This window comes from Amblyomma americanum, chromosome 2, assembly GCF_052857255.1.
Source record: "Amblyomma americanum isolate KBUSLIRL-KWMA chromosome 2, ASM5285725v1, whole genome shotgun sequence".
Taxonomy (NCBI): domain Eukaryota; kingdom Metazoa; phylum Arthropoda; class Arachnida; order Ixodida; family Ixodidae; genus Amblyomma; species Amblyomma americanum.
In genome coordinates this window covers 44,559,352-44,573,684 of record NC_135498.1, presented here as the reverse complement: position 1 = coordinate 44,573,684, position 14,333 = coordinate 44,559,352, and the positions used below count along the sequence as shown (strand labels likewise).

Genomic DNA, 14,333 nt, shown 5'->3' with positions numbered 1-14,333 from the left:
AGTTTACTTAGTACTACCGATATTATTAGGTTTAATATTAGGTTTAATACTGCCGGCTAATTTTCTTTGCTTGCTTCTCAAACTGTGTACTAAGGGTTGGTACTTTGCCGCCACTCTTGTCACTTTTCCCCCTCCTAGAACAAAATGGCTTCTCCGTCAGCAAGTATCCTATGCAGCAAAGCACGCTTGCGGTGGTGCGCTCTATTTTGTTTTCGCGTTATCACAGGGAAGCATTGTTTCGTGTTTTGCTTCAAGATCACGATGCAAAACGCACCGCACCACGTTTCGCCGCTTCATCTGTCCTTTAGATGGAAATTTTTCCAGGAGAAACCGCGGCTGATTTGCATAATAATGCTCAATCTCTCGCAGGCTTTCGGGAATGCCAAGACGAACCGGAACGACAATTCCAGTCGGTTCGGCAAATACATGGACATCGAGTTTGACTACCTGGTGAGTTTGGATATTATTTTCGTTACGCAATTGTGCAGCCATGCTCTTATCATCAAGCGTCATCAAGCGTCATCATAGCAGCGTGAGACACTGTTTGACACATCATCCATGTTCAGTCTTATTTTTGTTGAATGAGCCAGCATGAATGCTCTGTCCACAGGTGCATAGCAAAGATTTGAGCTTTCCAGCTGCCTGCTAACTTTCACTCACGCTTGTTTTGTGCATTATAGTCTACACGGTTGCTGCGCCATTAAAATCCAATTCATCAGTATCATGTCTGCCAAATAGATGGGTCATGGGAGTGAAAAATGGATGGATAATACATAGTGTTTGATTCTCTTCTTTTTTGTTTTATTACAGCAACTCCCTTTCTGTGCAGTTAGTTCAATTACGTTAGTTTAGACAAATTGTAGCAATAAACGCTTTTTTATGTGTGGTGACTTTTTGCTCCTTCCTGTACGTGTTTTAACAGGGTGCCCCCGTGGGTGGACACATCCTCAACTATCTGCTGGAGAAGTCGCGCGTGGTGCAACAGGCCTCTGGAGAACGAAACTTCCACATCTTCTACCAGCTCATCGCTGGTGCTGAGGACGCACTCCTTGAAAAGCTGTCACTGCGCAGAGACCCCACCTTCTACTATTATCTCAACCAGGTAAGACGCAGACACTCACCCTCCATGCTTATAATACATGGCTGACAGATTCTGAGGATGACTCCAGCTTCTCAAGTCTGCTTTTGGATGGCGGAAAATGGACGCTTTTATGATCTCTCATGTAGCTTAATCCATTAATCACTCAAATGTCGAACTAAGTCCAATTTTTTAGGCTTTAATTTTATCTCCTTGAATAATTGGCAAAGTGTTCATGGTCTTGCCTTATGGTCATATATTGGTGCAAACTAACTGTATAATTTGTTTCCTCATTTTCTTATATTTCTTTTGCAGGGTGACAGCACGGAAGTATTTGGCATTGATGACACAACACAGTTCAAGGTTGTCAGGGATGCCCTTTCTATAATTGACTTTTCACTCAAGGAGGAAGAGGTAAGCATCACAGTTCCCCAACCTGTTTTGCAAACTTCGCGTATAAAATGTGTTTGCAACTTGCAAGTAGAGTTGAGTGCATTTCTTTGGTGGCTTTGGAAGCTACATTACCTCTTAAGACTACAAGCTATTTGCACTGCATTTTGCAGGAGATATTTTCGATAGTGGCAACTGTACTCCATCTTGGCAACACAGGATTTGTCGAAGAAAACGGTGAAGCCATCATTGCACAAGACAAGCCTGTTGCAGCCATTGCCAAGGTAATGGATATCTACTCTTGAGTACTGATTGACATTTCGCACCAGTATTTAATTTTTGGCTAAAGCTTTTCATGCCATCTAACTTTCATTTACAGGGTTTTCATTGTAACATGGCATAATTCCTTGTCTGAGGAGGGAATGAGTGCCTCAGTGTCTCACAGTGGATCACAGTGACTGGGGCATACTGTTACTGATTAACTACAACTTATTATGCTAATTTCATACAATGCCCTCTACAGTGCAGTGGGAATGCTATAGCATGACAGAGACCATGGAAGATGAGAGATGGATCCATCTTGACCCATCCATCTCTCATCTTCAGTTGTCTCTGTCACACTACATGTATTCTCAAATAGAATAATGGACCAACTAGCCCGACGGCAAGTGTTATTGAAGAAATTGGGGTTTGAGTATTAGTTCCATTGTGGCAGGACATTACCCTTGGTGGGCTTGTAAAAATACTGGGTGGGTTAAGGGAGGGTGCATAAAGCGTATTTTCAGTAATACTGTGAAGGGTCTAGTAGCCTTCCCTTACATAATTCCTTACACGTGGAGCAGGGGGAAGCATTGTCCTCATTACGACTACTCAATTCACATAACTGGGGCAAATATCATCATTGTGTACCCCGGCCGCGGCGGTTGAATTTCGATGGAGGCGAAATTCTAGAGGCCCGTGTACTGTGCGATGTCAGTGCACGTTAAGGAACCCCAGGTGGTCGAAATTTCTGGAACCCTTCACCACGGCGTCCCTCATAGCCTGGGTCGCTTTGGGATGTTAAATCCCATAAACGATAACCATTGTGTGAACAGTCAGTAGAGTGGCTGCAGGTAAATGAAAGATAGATGCCAACATTACTTTGCCAGAATGGCAACCATACCTTGCATACTTCATACGTCTTAGTATGCAAACTACTTAACTACTTTTTCCTTAACTAAATTAACTACTTTAACTTAACTACTTTCTTTCTTCCCCTCCACAGCTGCTGTGTTGTCCCGAGGAGGTGCTGAGGGATGCATTGACCAATCGGACAATTGAAGCAAGAGGAGAACTTGTAAGACATGCTGCTACTTCGTTTGCTAGCATAATGCAGTGAAACTTTAGTTTATGATAGTTTATTCATGCACACAACGCTGTGTTTACGTGCTGGTTAATAGCTGCAATGTCCATGTGTTCCTGACAAGTGCAAGCCTGTTTGGTTGCAGAATGCAGTATTACCATTTTTGTTCACTGCTAGTCCACAATGTATCTGTTCTGGAACATTGAAGCATGCCACAAAATTTGAAATGATGCAGAGCAACATGGCATGCTTTGCTGCAGCACTTCTCATAGCAACTATATTTTGGAAATTAAGACAATGTATTGCTAGTACTAACAGTTACTTCCTACATATTTGCAGAAGATTGTCAACTATAAAGCACGTTTGTATTCCAGGTGACAACTCCACTCAACCGTGACCAGGCTATCTATGCCCGAGATGCTCTGGCCAAAGCAATCTACGAACGTCTCTTCAAGTGGCTGGTTGAAAAGATAAATCAGTCACTGAAGCCACAGGTAAGCAGCCTCTTCTTTTTATTATATTAAATGGTGTGAACAGTGCTTTTTTGGGTGTTGCAAGAGCCTGATGAGATGTGTGGTATGCTTGCTTGTAGAAAACTCGCTCATCTGAACGAAGGACACTGATGGGTCTGCTGGACATTTATGGGTTTGAGGTCTTCAAGAAAAACAGGTCTGTTGTTTGTACTCACAATTTTACTTGTTTATGACCAAGTGTTCACTATTCATCTCCATAAACACGTCTTTTGCCAGCAGTTACACAATGTATACAAAATTTGTCTAAGCTGCTTGGACATTTGATTTTTGATATGTGCGGTGTTATAGGTTGTTGTGCTTGTACTTTAGTGGTGCATTGCAAATTTTTTTTTTTTTCAGCTTTGAACAGTTCTGCATTAACTACTGCAACGAAAAGCTGCAACAACTTTTTATTGAGCTTACACTGAAGTCGGAGCAAGAAGAGTACTTCAGGGAAGGCGTTGAGGTATGAGAAACATTTGGTGTCACACATACTAAAAAGAAAAACTCTTGTCACAGATATGTATTCAAGCTGTAATTTATTTTGGGTTCACGTAACTTCTTTTGGGTTGATTCAAAGTGCAGATATTCCTGTGCATATATGACATGAATTTCAATAATCTGAGTGCAGATATTTGGTAAACTGAAATCTTTGGAATTTTTTCGAGTTTATAATATTAGAGAATTGGAATCGCTGGTTTTCAGTGGATCCATTTTCACATACCAAGAGCCAGAGCTGTTCTGGCAGCTTCATGCAAGTCAGCACAGTTGATATACACATTTAATAGGCACATAAATGTAATTTAAAATGTTAGCATTCAATCTGACTTCTCATCCTATTATTATCAGAATGTAACCAGCTCCTGAGCATGGCATCCATGGTGCTAGGGACTCGCTTGTCTTGAAAGGTCTGGTAATAAGTTTAGTGCCAGCCAATGTATGGCTGGTTTCATACATAGCATAAATTGATGGCACCTCTAGGTAGCACATGATTAGTCTTACTAATCGAATGCAATGGGCAGAATTCTTTTATAGGTATGAACTGTCTCTTGTAATGCTGTTTAATAGATGAACAGAGTGTTATATGTCTTCAGCACCATTATACTTATTGACATGCTCACTTCAAAGTTGTTTCCAGTAGAATTCTAAGAATTTTGACTGCACTTTTAAGTGATAGGTGCCATTAGCATCAGTGTGAACATTTTAATTATAACATTTATCACATACTGAAATTACTCTAAAGGTTATGAACTACTGTATGGTGCAATAATTTGAACATTGTAGTAAAGAGAGAAATTTCAAGTAGGGAATTTGACAAATGAGTAAAAAGGAAACTCATCACATTTCCACTTTCTCTATTGCATAATCAGTGGACACCAATCAACTACTTCAACAACAAAGTCATCTGTGATCTTGTGGAAGAAAAACACAAGGGTATCATCTCTCTGCTGGTAAGAGCCCTTAATTTTTTTAATTACCACTCTTGTAATCCTGCTGCATAAGGACAGGGCATTTGTTCCAATAAGCAAGAGAAAATAGCCAGAGTGAAGATTAGTGTTCTTTTTGCTGACCTATTTATTATGTTGCCCAAAGCACTTAATTATCATTATAGATTGGGGTTATGCTCTGAAAAAAATGTGTGCAAGAATAATGTATGCAGTATTGATTGTGCCTAGAAGAATAACATAAAAAGAAGTATATTAAAACTGGAAGAAATCAGTCATAAACTCACTAAAAAAAACTTCTTGTCGCCTCTGGCTACCGCTGTAGCAGGCAACTGACTTCACTCAAAACCGTACTGATAAATGAAGAGAGATAAATGAAGTATTCGCTCCATACTTATATTCTTGCATCATCTTATGCTCACAATCTACATGAATTCATGAATTATATGCTGTCTTGTGGATGAAATTGTACTGATGTGCGTTGTGTCATTATGATCACAAAATGTTATGAAGTGCTTTAACCGCAAATTTCATCTTGGGCATCCATTCAAATGTCTACTATGGAATGATTTTTACGCTGTCGTTTAAGTGCAAAAAGTATATGATACTGCCACATTTTGGAATCTTTCAAGCTTGAAGTGGTTGTTATTGGCTAATCAGCCGAAAACTGTTCCCTTCATGCTCTTGTATCCATTGGGCGTATCTAATGTACAGCAAACCTTGGCTGCGTTATGGGAGCATCATTGTGTTTTTTGCAACGGTTACCATACCTTCCCATGCCTTACAATAATTTACGTCTGGTCTGGTAAATGTGAGCAATATTCTAGAGTATAACTTCTTTTAATATTATGTATTAAAAAATTGTTTGTATTTACCTTATGTGCTAGGCAACAAAGCAGTAGTTTTGTTGAACTTTCTGACATGCCATTTGCATAAGCAATCCATAGAAATAGCTGAACTAAGTGGTAAATGATTGCGTGGAATTTTGAGATCGCTTAAAAATGTTGTGGTCAGTGAAACTGAAAGAAAAGAAGTGCAGCCTCTGAAATGAGAGATGAAAGGTTACACTTGGATGAATGCACTGCAGGACGAGGAATGCCTGAGGCCTGGTGGAGCCACAGACAAGACATTCCTCTTCAAGATGGAGCAGACTATCCGCATGCACCCTCACTTTGTCACCCACAACCTGGCCAGCAACAAGCTCAAGAAGAGCATTGCACGAGATGTGAGTGGTTTGTTAAAAATTGGGACTCTGTTTTGGCACTGTGTGTATACGTTCTGCTTGTCATTGTCAGTGACATTCATGATGAAAAGAAAAAAAACTTGGGGCCTTCTTTACCACATTCTTAAAAAAGAAAATGCGATAGCATTTAGGTTGCCTGCTGTGGTGCTTACAATGAGTGTCTGAGGTTCTGACTTTGATTTTCCCGCCAAAACTCCTCTGTCGAACAATCGGGGGATTTTGCATTTCGCGCTGCTTTCTTATTGGAAAACTGGGGTCACGTGACCCTGATGACGTCAGCAGGGAATTTACCAATCAGGGAATTTCATTACAGAAAAGCTGGAAACTTTTTGCGAGATGACAGCCTAAATGCAATCGCATTAAAAATGAAACTTTCCTTGAATTCAGCACCTTTGTTGCTGAACAGTTTTGTTTCATCATGGTCTTATAAGTAACTATTTCAGCCATTTGTCCAAAATGAATGAGAGACTCAAGTTTAACAAGGAAATTCACTGAGAGAAAAATACGTGGCGTGTCTTGATGAACTTGACAAGGTCATATTGTACCCAAATAATGTAAGTAGAAAGCTGCGGCTTCTAGGTACCATAGCATTTGATAGACCATGTGCCGTATCATGGTAGCACTGAATTATCTTAAATCACAAACTTCGCACAGGAGATGCTTTTTAGACCCAGATTCATTATGAGGTCACTGTTATACTATACTAAATGGCAAAATTGCATAGATTTTTTGCTTTCTTGCCATCAAGAAGACTGGTATTAGGAGGCAGAGAGAGGGGGAGAAGGAATGGTGGGAGGTTGACCAGGAGAGAGTATCGGTTTCTACTCTGTACTGGGGGAAAGGTATGAGGGAGGCAGAGTTTGCACAGTAATGGTACATAGCTATTGGCTTTTTGCCCCAGTCACTAAGTATGCATCTGTAATGTTTATTTTGAAACTGCGCATAGTGTGTTATGCATTGATGTATTGTGTGTTTGTATGAAAGCATACGATCATAGCTAAATGTACTGTCTCTAATTCTGGAACCTTACACAGCATTTGCTACCAATCGTAAGTTTTTCCACACATATATCCCTCACATTTACTAGAAATCTGGTTAGCCTTGCTGCCACATCAAGGTGCTACTTAATTTAACTAATGGAAAAGGTGATTTTAGTAAATTAATAAATCGTAGACATATTTGGCGATGTATTCAGTGGATACCACTGCTACAAGCAGAAAGATAAGCATCTATTTAAGAGAACTGATGCCGAGCGATAACCTAGTGGAATCTGTACAGTACATTGCCGTAGTTAAGCTAGAGGGTCTCCCTAGCTAGCACGTGTGAAACAATGCAAGCATTAATATTACTGTTTCTGTCACTCTTGAAATGCAAACCATCTTACTGCTTGCCACTTCTTAAGGTCTTCTAAATCAGCTTACCACTAGCATATCAAATTACGTAAACAGCTATGCCTCGCTTGAAAATGATAGGGCAGGGGTGGCAGGTTGTGTGGCATTCACTTTGCACCATTTTCTGTTCATCTTGCAGGAGTTCCGCCTCATCCATTATGCTGGGGATGTCACTTACAAGATTGAAGGTAAGTTGAAAATTCTCAGTGCTACGATAGTTGGCTAAAAGAACATTTTGTTATGCCATGCTCCAGGGTTTCTTGACAAGAACAATGACTTGCTGTTTCGGGACCTGAAGAAGGCAATGGCTGGTGCTGGCAACAGCATCATCAAGGATGCCTTTCCAGAGTCTGAGCTGCTGAGCAAGAAACGGCCACCTACAGTAAGTGTGTCTCCTCTCGTAGTTATTTGCTCAGGTTCACTGGATAACTGGTGCTGACCACACTGTTGCCACTCCATGTCTATGTCTCTTAGTATAACGGTCCTTTTACATGAATTAAAAGACTAGCGCATATAACAAAGACACAGACAAAGAAGTAGACAGGACGAGCGCTAAACATCAACCGAGTTGTTTACTGAACATAAAGGAACATATAAGCAATTCGGTGGTGCATGCGCACACTGGGTTAACAATACATAGACAATCTAATCAGGGTGTGGCAAACTGTTCTTTAGGTACATTTTTTCTTTTTTGGTCAAGGTAAGTGAACTAGTGCTTACACAGTTATCACCTTCTCTGTCAATGTGATAGGCCTCACAAATCTCGCGACCTAACTTTGTGCCTCCCCTACCAAGCACACACGTGGCACCAAACGGCGGCACGCACCCGCACCGCTTACAATGATTGGCCAAATGACCGCCCCCCGCCAATGAATCTACCAGCGTGCTGTGCTCTCGTAGCCGCTCGTTCAGGCACCGTCCAGACTGCCCCACGTAGCATCTACCGCAGGAGAGGGGTATGCGGTATACGATGCCAGTAGTGCAAGGCACAAACTTGCTTACGTGTTTTGTGGTGCAGACCGGTTTCCTTTCTTCGTTGACCGCTTTGCACATGCGCACCAGCTTTTCGGGGGCAGTGAACATCACGTCCACACCGCACCTCTCTCCAACCTTCTTCAGCCGGTGCGATAACTGGTGCACGTACGGTATAGCGGTACACCTCAGCCTCCTGCAGCTAGTTTCCGCTGCCACGCCAGGGCGGCCACCTGCCCTGATTTCTTTCAGGAGGCACTGCGCTACAGCCGTCACGGTATCCATAGGAAAACCGGCGTTCTGCAACCGGTGCACTTGCGTCTGCAAACTGATCTCAATTTTATGCTGGCAAGACTTCTCGAGAGAACCACGCAGGCAATTTTTTGCAATGCCCCGTTTTACCAATTTCGAATGAGCCGAATTGTACGCTAAAATTTCCTTTTTTGTGCGTGGCTGGTACGACCAGCAGATGTGCCCCGTGCCAAAGAACAAACAAATCTCGAGGAATTGGAGACACCCGTTGATCGGAACTTCATGCGTGAATCTCAGCTTGACAGAACATTCACCGAAAATATCTAAAACACTTTTTACAACCTGTGGTTTGTCACTCTCGTTCTCAACATTCACAAACACAATAAAATCATCCACATATCTAAACACCTCACTACACCTTTTTCCCTTTTCATGCACGCTGCAACGCGTTTGTCAAATTGACCTAAAAATATTTCGCTAAGTATTGGAGCTATGCATGAGCCTATGCAAATACCGTCTTTCTGCACGAACAAAGAAAAAATGTACCTAAAGAACAGTTTGCCACACCCTGATTAGATTGTCTATGTATTGTTAACCCAGTGTGCGCATGCACCACCGAATTGCTTATATGTTCCTTTATGTTCAGTAAACAACTCGGTTGATGTTTAGCGCTCGTCCTGTCTACTTCTTTGTCTGTGTCTTTGTTATATGCGCTAGTCTTTTAATTCATGATGAAACACCAACTAGCCCAGCTTTCCGCCTTGATTGGTCCTTTTACAACTTTGTGCGTTTTTCGTTTTCCAGGCAGCCACCCAGTTCAAATTTAGCTTGCAAGAACTAATGGAGATCTTGATGTCAAAAGAGCCCTGGTATGTTCGTTGCATTAAACCCAACGACTACAAGCAAGCCTGTGAGTACTTTTTCATCAATTCCAAGAAGAACAAAAACAGAAGTTTGTCACACAAGAGTGCGCAACAAACAAATACAGTGAAATAATTTTTAGAGTTTCACAATAAGCTGAATAAGCTTTTTTGGTTGGGGCTCAGACAAGTTGCCAAAATTCCACTTTGAAGCTGCAGCAGAGCCCTGGCATAACCATTCATTATATGCTTCCCAGTGTAAGCTCATAAACTAAGTACTTAGAAACGAGTGCCTGTGAGAGGACGTATCTCAGGCATGCATCAGGCATACATCACAACTGTCACAAACATAAAAGCAGACTGACCAACCAACAACACTATCATCCCTCCCTTTTTTTTCTTTACAGCCAAATTTGACGAAAAGGTCGTGGGACACCAGGTACAATACTTGGGCCTCCTGGAGAACCTGAGGGTGCGCCGTGCTGGCTTTGCATACCGGCGTCGGTATGAGACATTTCTGGAGCGGTACAAGTGCCTCTGCCCTGAAACGTGGCCCAGGTACCGTGGCGGGACTGCTAAAGAAGGTGTGGCTGTGCTCATCAAGCACCTCAACTATGCGCCCGAAGAGTACTCCATGGGACAGTAAGCACATATTCACAAGTCTTCACGACTCTGCAAAATTTAATCAAGCTAGTCACACCTAAAACGAAAATGCATAGGTTAGAAATTTTAGTAATCAGCTTACCTACTTTCTGGCTGTTTCAATGTTGGTAAAAATCCTACACTCAATGTCGGTTGTTTGCACAAATTTTTTAATGCTAAACAGACTATTAAAAAAATACGTCGTAATGCTGACTTGCGCTCAGACCAATTTTAAGAATATTGAGAATTTTAAAAGTTCAGTGCATGGCTTACTTGAATGAAAAGTGTATGGAAGGACAGAACATAACTGCTCAAGACAAACACTGTTTATACTGACAGAACGCATATTTTGTCCTTCGTCTTTTAAAAGTGCTAATAACTATGCACTCAACAAGTGAACTCCAACTTTTCCAACTTTATGCTATAAGTGAGACTCTCACCATAGCTATGCCTGCCAGTGGCAGTTTGATTTTATAATTTAGTGCTTGTGGGTTATATGTTGAACATCTGCCCATACTATAACAATACCCACAGAAGGCCTGTAGTGAGATAATACTGGATTTTAACTGTGCCTGAATTCCTGCTTTCCAGCACGAAGCTATTCATTCGGTTCCCAAGGACCCTGTTTAAAACTGAGGATGCATTTCAGCAGAAGAAGCACTATTTGGGTAAGTTTACTACATGTCTTTGTACACAAGTGCAATAACCAAGTACAAAACTATTGCATTCTGCTGTCAATAATGAAAAGCAGAAAAGCTGAAAAGAAAAGTGCTCAGTGATTTTGCACAGTTGCTGAGTGAGAAACTGATCACGTACAGTTGTTGCAATCTTTTGGTGATCATGTAACAAAGGTTAACAATTATCCTTAACATGGCTTTTTTATTTTATTATGTCCAGCATCTGTCATTCAAGCAGAATTCCGGTGCTACTCTGCAAGGAAGAAGTATCTGAAGATGCGTAAAGCCGGTGAGTGTTCTGTTCAAGCAGCTGTGGAGAGGATAAAATTAAATGTCTGACAGTATGTTTCCTTACCTTGGTGCACTTTTGTCTGCATAAACCTTATGGTTATGCAATACAAAGAACTCGCGGTTCAATAACAGCAAACATAAGGAGCACCTAGAACCAAGGTTTAAACCTATCTGCCTGTAGTATTAGATGTCTTGGGCATCCTTCACAGTTCGTGTACAAGTGGTTCATGTGCGCTTTTTTGTCAAATTATATGAAATGAACATACAGCTAAGGCCTTTTTTATTTCCATGCATGGTACTGTTTGAAACATGATATAATTGAATCATGATTCATGAAAGCAATGCATGGTGCAGTTTGAAATGTGATATAATTGTGATTCATGATTCATGAAATCGGTGCATGAAATAATGCGGCTGTGGCATAAAACAGGGATAATTAGAGGTTACCGAGAGAGGCCTTTGTCCTGCAGTGGTCTCAGCTTGGTTGAAGATGATGATCTATTGATAACTGCCTGACAAGAGCAGCATTTAATAAAATTAAAAGGATCAACGAGCTGTACTTTTTCACGTCTGTTCAACTAGTGTGCCATGAGTCAGAGGTTTTGTATTTCACAGTTAACTGAGTGGTGCTTGTTTTCTGCAGCAATTCTGATCGAGAATTCCTGGAGGAGGTACCAGGCTCAGTGCCTGCTGGAAAGGAGGAGGAATGCAGCAACTGTCATCAGAAGGTATGCGTGTGAATGGTTGCGCAGAAAAATTACTACCAAGGATGCGAAGGATGCAGTTTTCGATGCAAGTGTTATTGCTTATGCTTGGATAGTGCAAATGAAATTAAATCTGAATGTAAATTTTTTTTTGGCAAGAGAATTAATTTTTTAGTTTATTTATGTGGTTTGCAATGCTGATGCTGTCTGATGATTATACTTGCTGTGTTGCTGTGATGACACAGAACGATCCAAAGGGCAGCAGCAGCAACAATAATAGCTGCAAATTATTATTTAAATTTCACCAAGTAAACTTTTTTTTTACAGCATCGTGTTATCATTACTTCGCTTGTCATTCATCAGAAAGCGTAACATATTCATGCTCTTTCTGGTGCCTGAGTACTACTAACTTCTTAATCCCAACTGCATCAGAAGACATTCACTAAAAATCTTGGCTGTGTCATACCACTCCGTACGGTCATAATGTGCCCGGTGAGTTCCTAACTCTTGTTGTGTCTGTCACGCAGGTTCATCAAGGGCTTCATCACCAGGAATGAGCCTGAGAATGATGTGAATGCAAGGGTAAGTCTCATCAGCAGCATATGTGACAAGCAGGAGACATCAGATTTTACTACATAAGCACGCAGACCTGCAATGTGCGGACGATGGTGCCAGAGCTCGCACATTTTTTTCCAGCTAGTTGTGTAACTGTTGAGGGAGCAATTGTTGTGAATTGCCAGCAATGTTTAAGGAAGGCCAATCAATCTGCAAGCATCCTTCATTTGTTCCATGTTGGGGGTTTGTGCTGCGTACAAGCTGTATCAGTAAATATACTGGTAAAGTAAACACACAGCAGTTTCCTTGTGGAATACAGAAACTTAACATACATGTATTAAACTGCGGCTTTAGATTCTGCCAAGCTCTTACCACAAAAAGTTTGATTAGTGCGCCTGAACCGCATGTTTTCTGACTTCCATCAGTTTGTGCGGCAAGTGCGAGTGGAGTTTCTGAAGAGGCTGGCTGCCAATCTGCCTCAGACCGTCCTGGACAAATCATGGCCCACGGCACCACTTGTGTGCAAAGAGGTGAGTGCACCATTATGACTTACTGAGACCAGCATGCTGAAATGACACTTAGGTACCAGACATAGTCTTACTAACATAGTATCCAGATAACAAGTACTGTCTACTATGTTTTCACAGAGATGCTAGGTATTTTGCTTGCCACGAAGATTCCGTGTCAGTGGCATAAAGGAGCAGCTGCCATTTTCTTGGTAGAGATGTGCCAGCTAGATGAGGTCACCAAGAAAATTCGGTCTTATGAGCTCTTACTAGGAATTGTGAAAATGCTCAGAACATGGGGGGGCGCAGTCCATATTCAATGCTACGATGTGCCCGGTACCTTTCTTTCTGTCCTCAGACCTCTGAGCTTCTGCACGACCTGCACCGCAAGTGGCTGGTGAGGAAGTACTGCAGGTCCGTCACTCCCAAGAGGAAAGCGATGGTGAGTCCTGGCATTTTTCCAGCGATGGTAGCATTTGTTACTGGGTGTTGCTGCGCATGAGCATTTATTTATTTGCCTCATAACTGCCTACCCAGATGGAGTGGAAAGTGGAAGCCGAGGCCCTGTTTGAGGGCAAGAAGCAGAGCTACAAGACGTCAGTGCCTCAGGAGTTCCAGGAGAACAGACTGCGTACGTATATATTAATACGTTGAGAGGTGCAGAGTGCAATCATGCAAATTAGTCTGTGAATCTTAAAAGTCTTCAGATGATCCACAGCCATAAAATATTTTTTACTCAGGAGCAGTCAAGTATCTTTCCGCTCACTGAATGGCACATGAAACTGCATTAGTGAAGCGGTCTAGTTGTTTTTCTAGTGTGGGCATAGGGATATTTTGCCACCTGTGAGGAAATATCTGGGAATCATGAAGGTTCTTTGCTTTTCATCAAAAACTGCCTAGACTTGATCGCTGAAGGCCAGATGAAGCTGCATGTGCCTGCTTAAGTCAAGTATAAGAGTGCAAAGCCTTTTCTGCATTTTCACCCGCCACGGTGGCTCAGTGGCTTTGGCATTCAAATGCTGATCCCAAGGTCATGGGTTCGATTCCGGAAGCTGTGGATGTATTTCAATGGAAACGAAATACTAACACCCAGTGTGCTCTGCATTGTCACTGCATGTTAAAGAACTCAAGGTGGCCTAAAGTAATATGGAGGCCTCCGCTATGACTTTCCTTATGACCTGTATGCGACGTTTCTGAATTTTAAAACCCACAGTTTACAATTTTTTCATTTTTCTGCACTTTGATGCTTTAAACAGACATTTAAAAATAAACTGTTCAAAGCAGTTAGTTTTAATGCTGCTGCATGCTGCAACTAATTGTATGCAACTAATGAGGCTGAGTGACACAAAATTATATGTAATCATTTGTGATTTATAAGTGAAATAAATTTAATTAATGCTATTAAACTTTTTATTGCCAAAAAAATAAAAGAAGTGGTTCTTGCTTGCTGTCTCAGCTGGGCATTTAGTTAAT

The 14,333-nt window shown here is 41.5% G+C and overlaps 1 protein-coding gene across 4 annotated transcripts in view; it reads left to right on the top strand.

The window, feature by feature from the left end:
- The window catches only part of Myo61F (unconventional myosin 61F), a 155,384-nt gene that overhangs the window by 134,899 nt on the left and 6,152 nt on the right, over nt 1-14,333 (top strand). For all 4 annotated transcript variants that reach the window (XM_077654094.1, XM_077654092.1, XM_077654091.1 and 1 more), the window contains exons 5-25: nt 370-450; nt 923-1,102; nt 1,394-1,492; nt 1,642-1,752; nt 2,733-2,804; nt 3,185-3,304; nt 3,403-3,479; nt 3,683-3,788; nt 4,693-4,773; nt 5,855-5,992; nt 7,541-7,589; nt 7,656-7,783; nt 9,430-9,535; nt 9,893-10,127; nt 10,719-10,795; nt 11,025-11,093; nt 11,739-11,823; nt 12,327-12,381; nt 12,780-12,884; nt 13,219-13,302; nt 13,398-13,491. In XM_077654094.1, the coding sequence (XP_077510220.1) occupies nt 370-450; nt 923-1,102; nt 1,394-1,492; nt 1,642-1,752; nt 2,733-2,804; nt 3,185-3,304; nt 3,403-3,479; nt 3,683-3,788; nt 4,693-4,773; nt 5,855-5,992; nt 7,541-7,589; nt 7,656-7,783; nt 9,430-9,535; nt 9,893-10,127; nt 10,719-10,795; nt 11,025-11,093; nt 11,739-11,823; nt 12,327-12,381; nt 12,780-12,884; nt 13,219-13,302; nt 13,398-13,491 (2,152 nt within the window). The remainder of the gene's footprint in view (nt 1-369; nt 451-922; nt 1,103-1,393; nt 1,493-1,641; nt 1,753-2,732; nt 2,805-3,184; nt 3,305-3,402; nt 3,480-3,682; nt 3,789-4,692; nt 4,774-5,854; nt 5,993-7,540; nt 7,590-7,655; nt 7,784-9,429; nt 9,536-9,892; nt 10,128-10,718; nt 10,796-11,024; nt 11,094-11,738; nt 11,824-12,326; nt 12,382-12,779; nt 12,885-13,218; nt 13,303-13,397; nt 13,492-14,333) is intronic.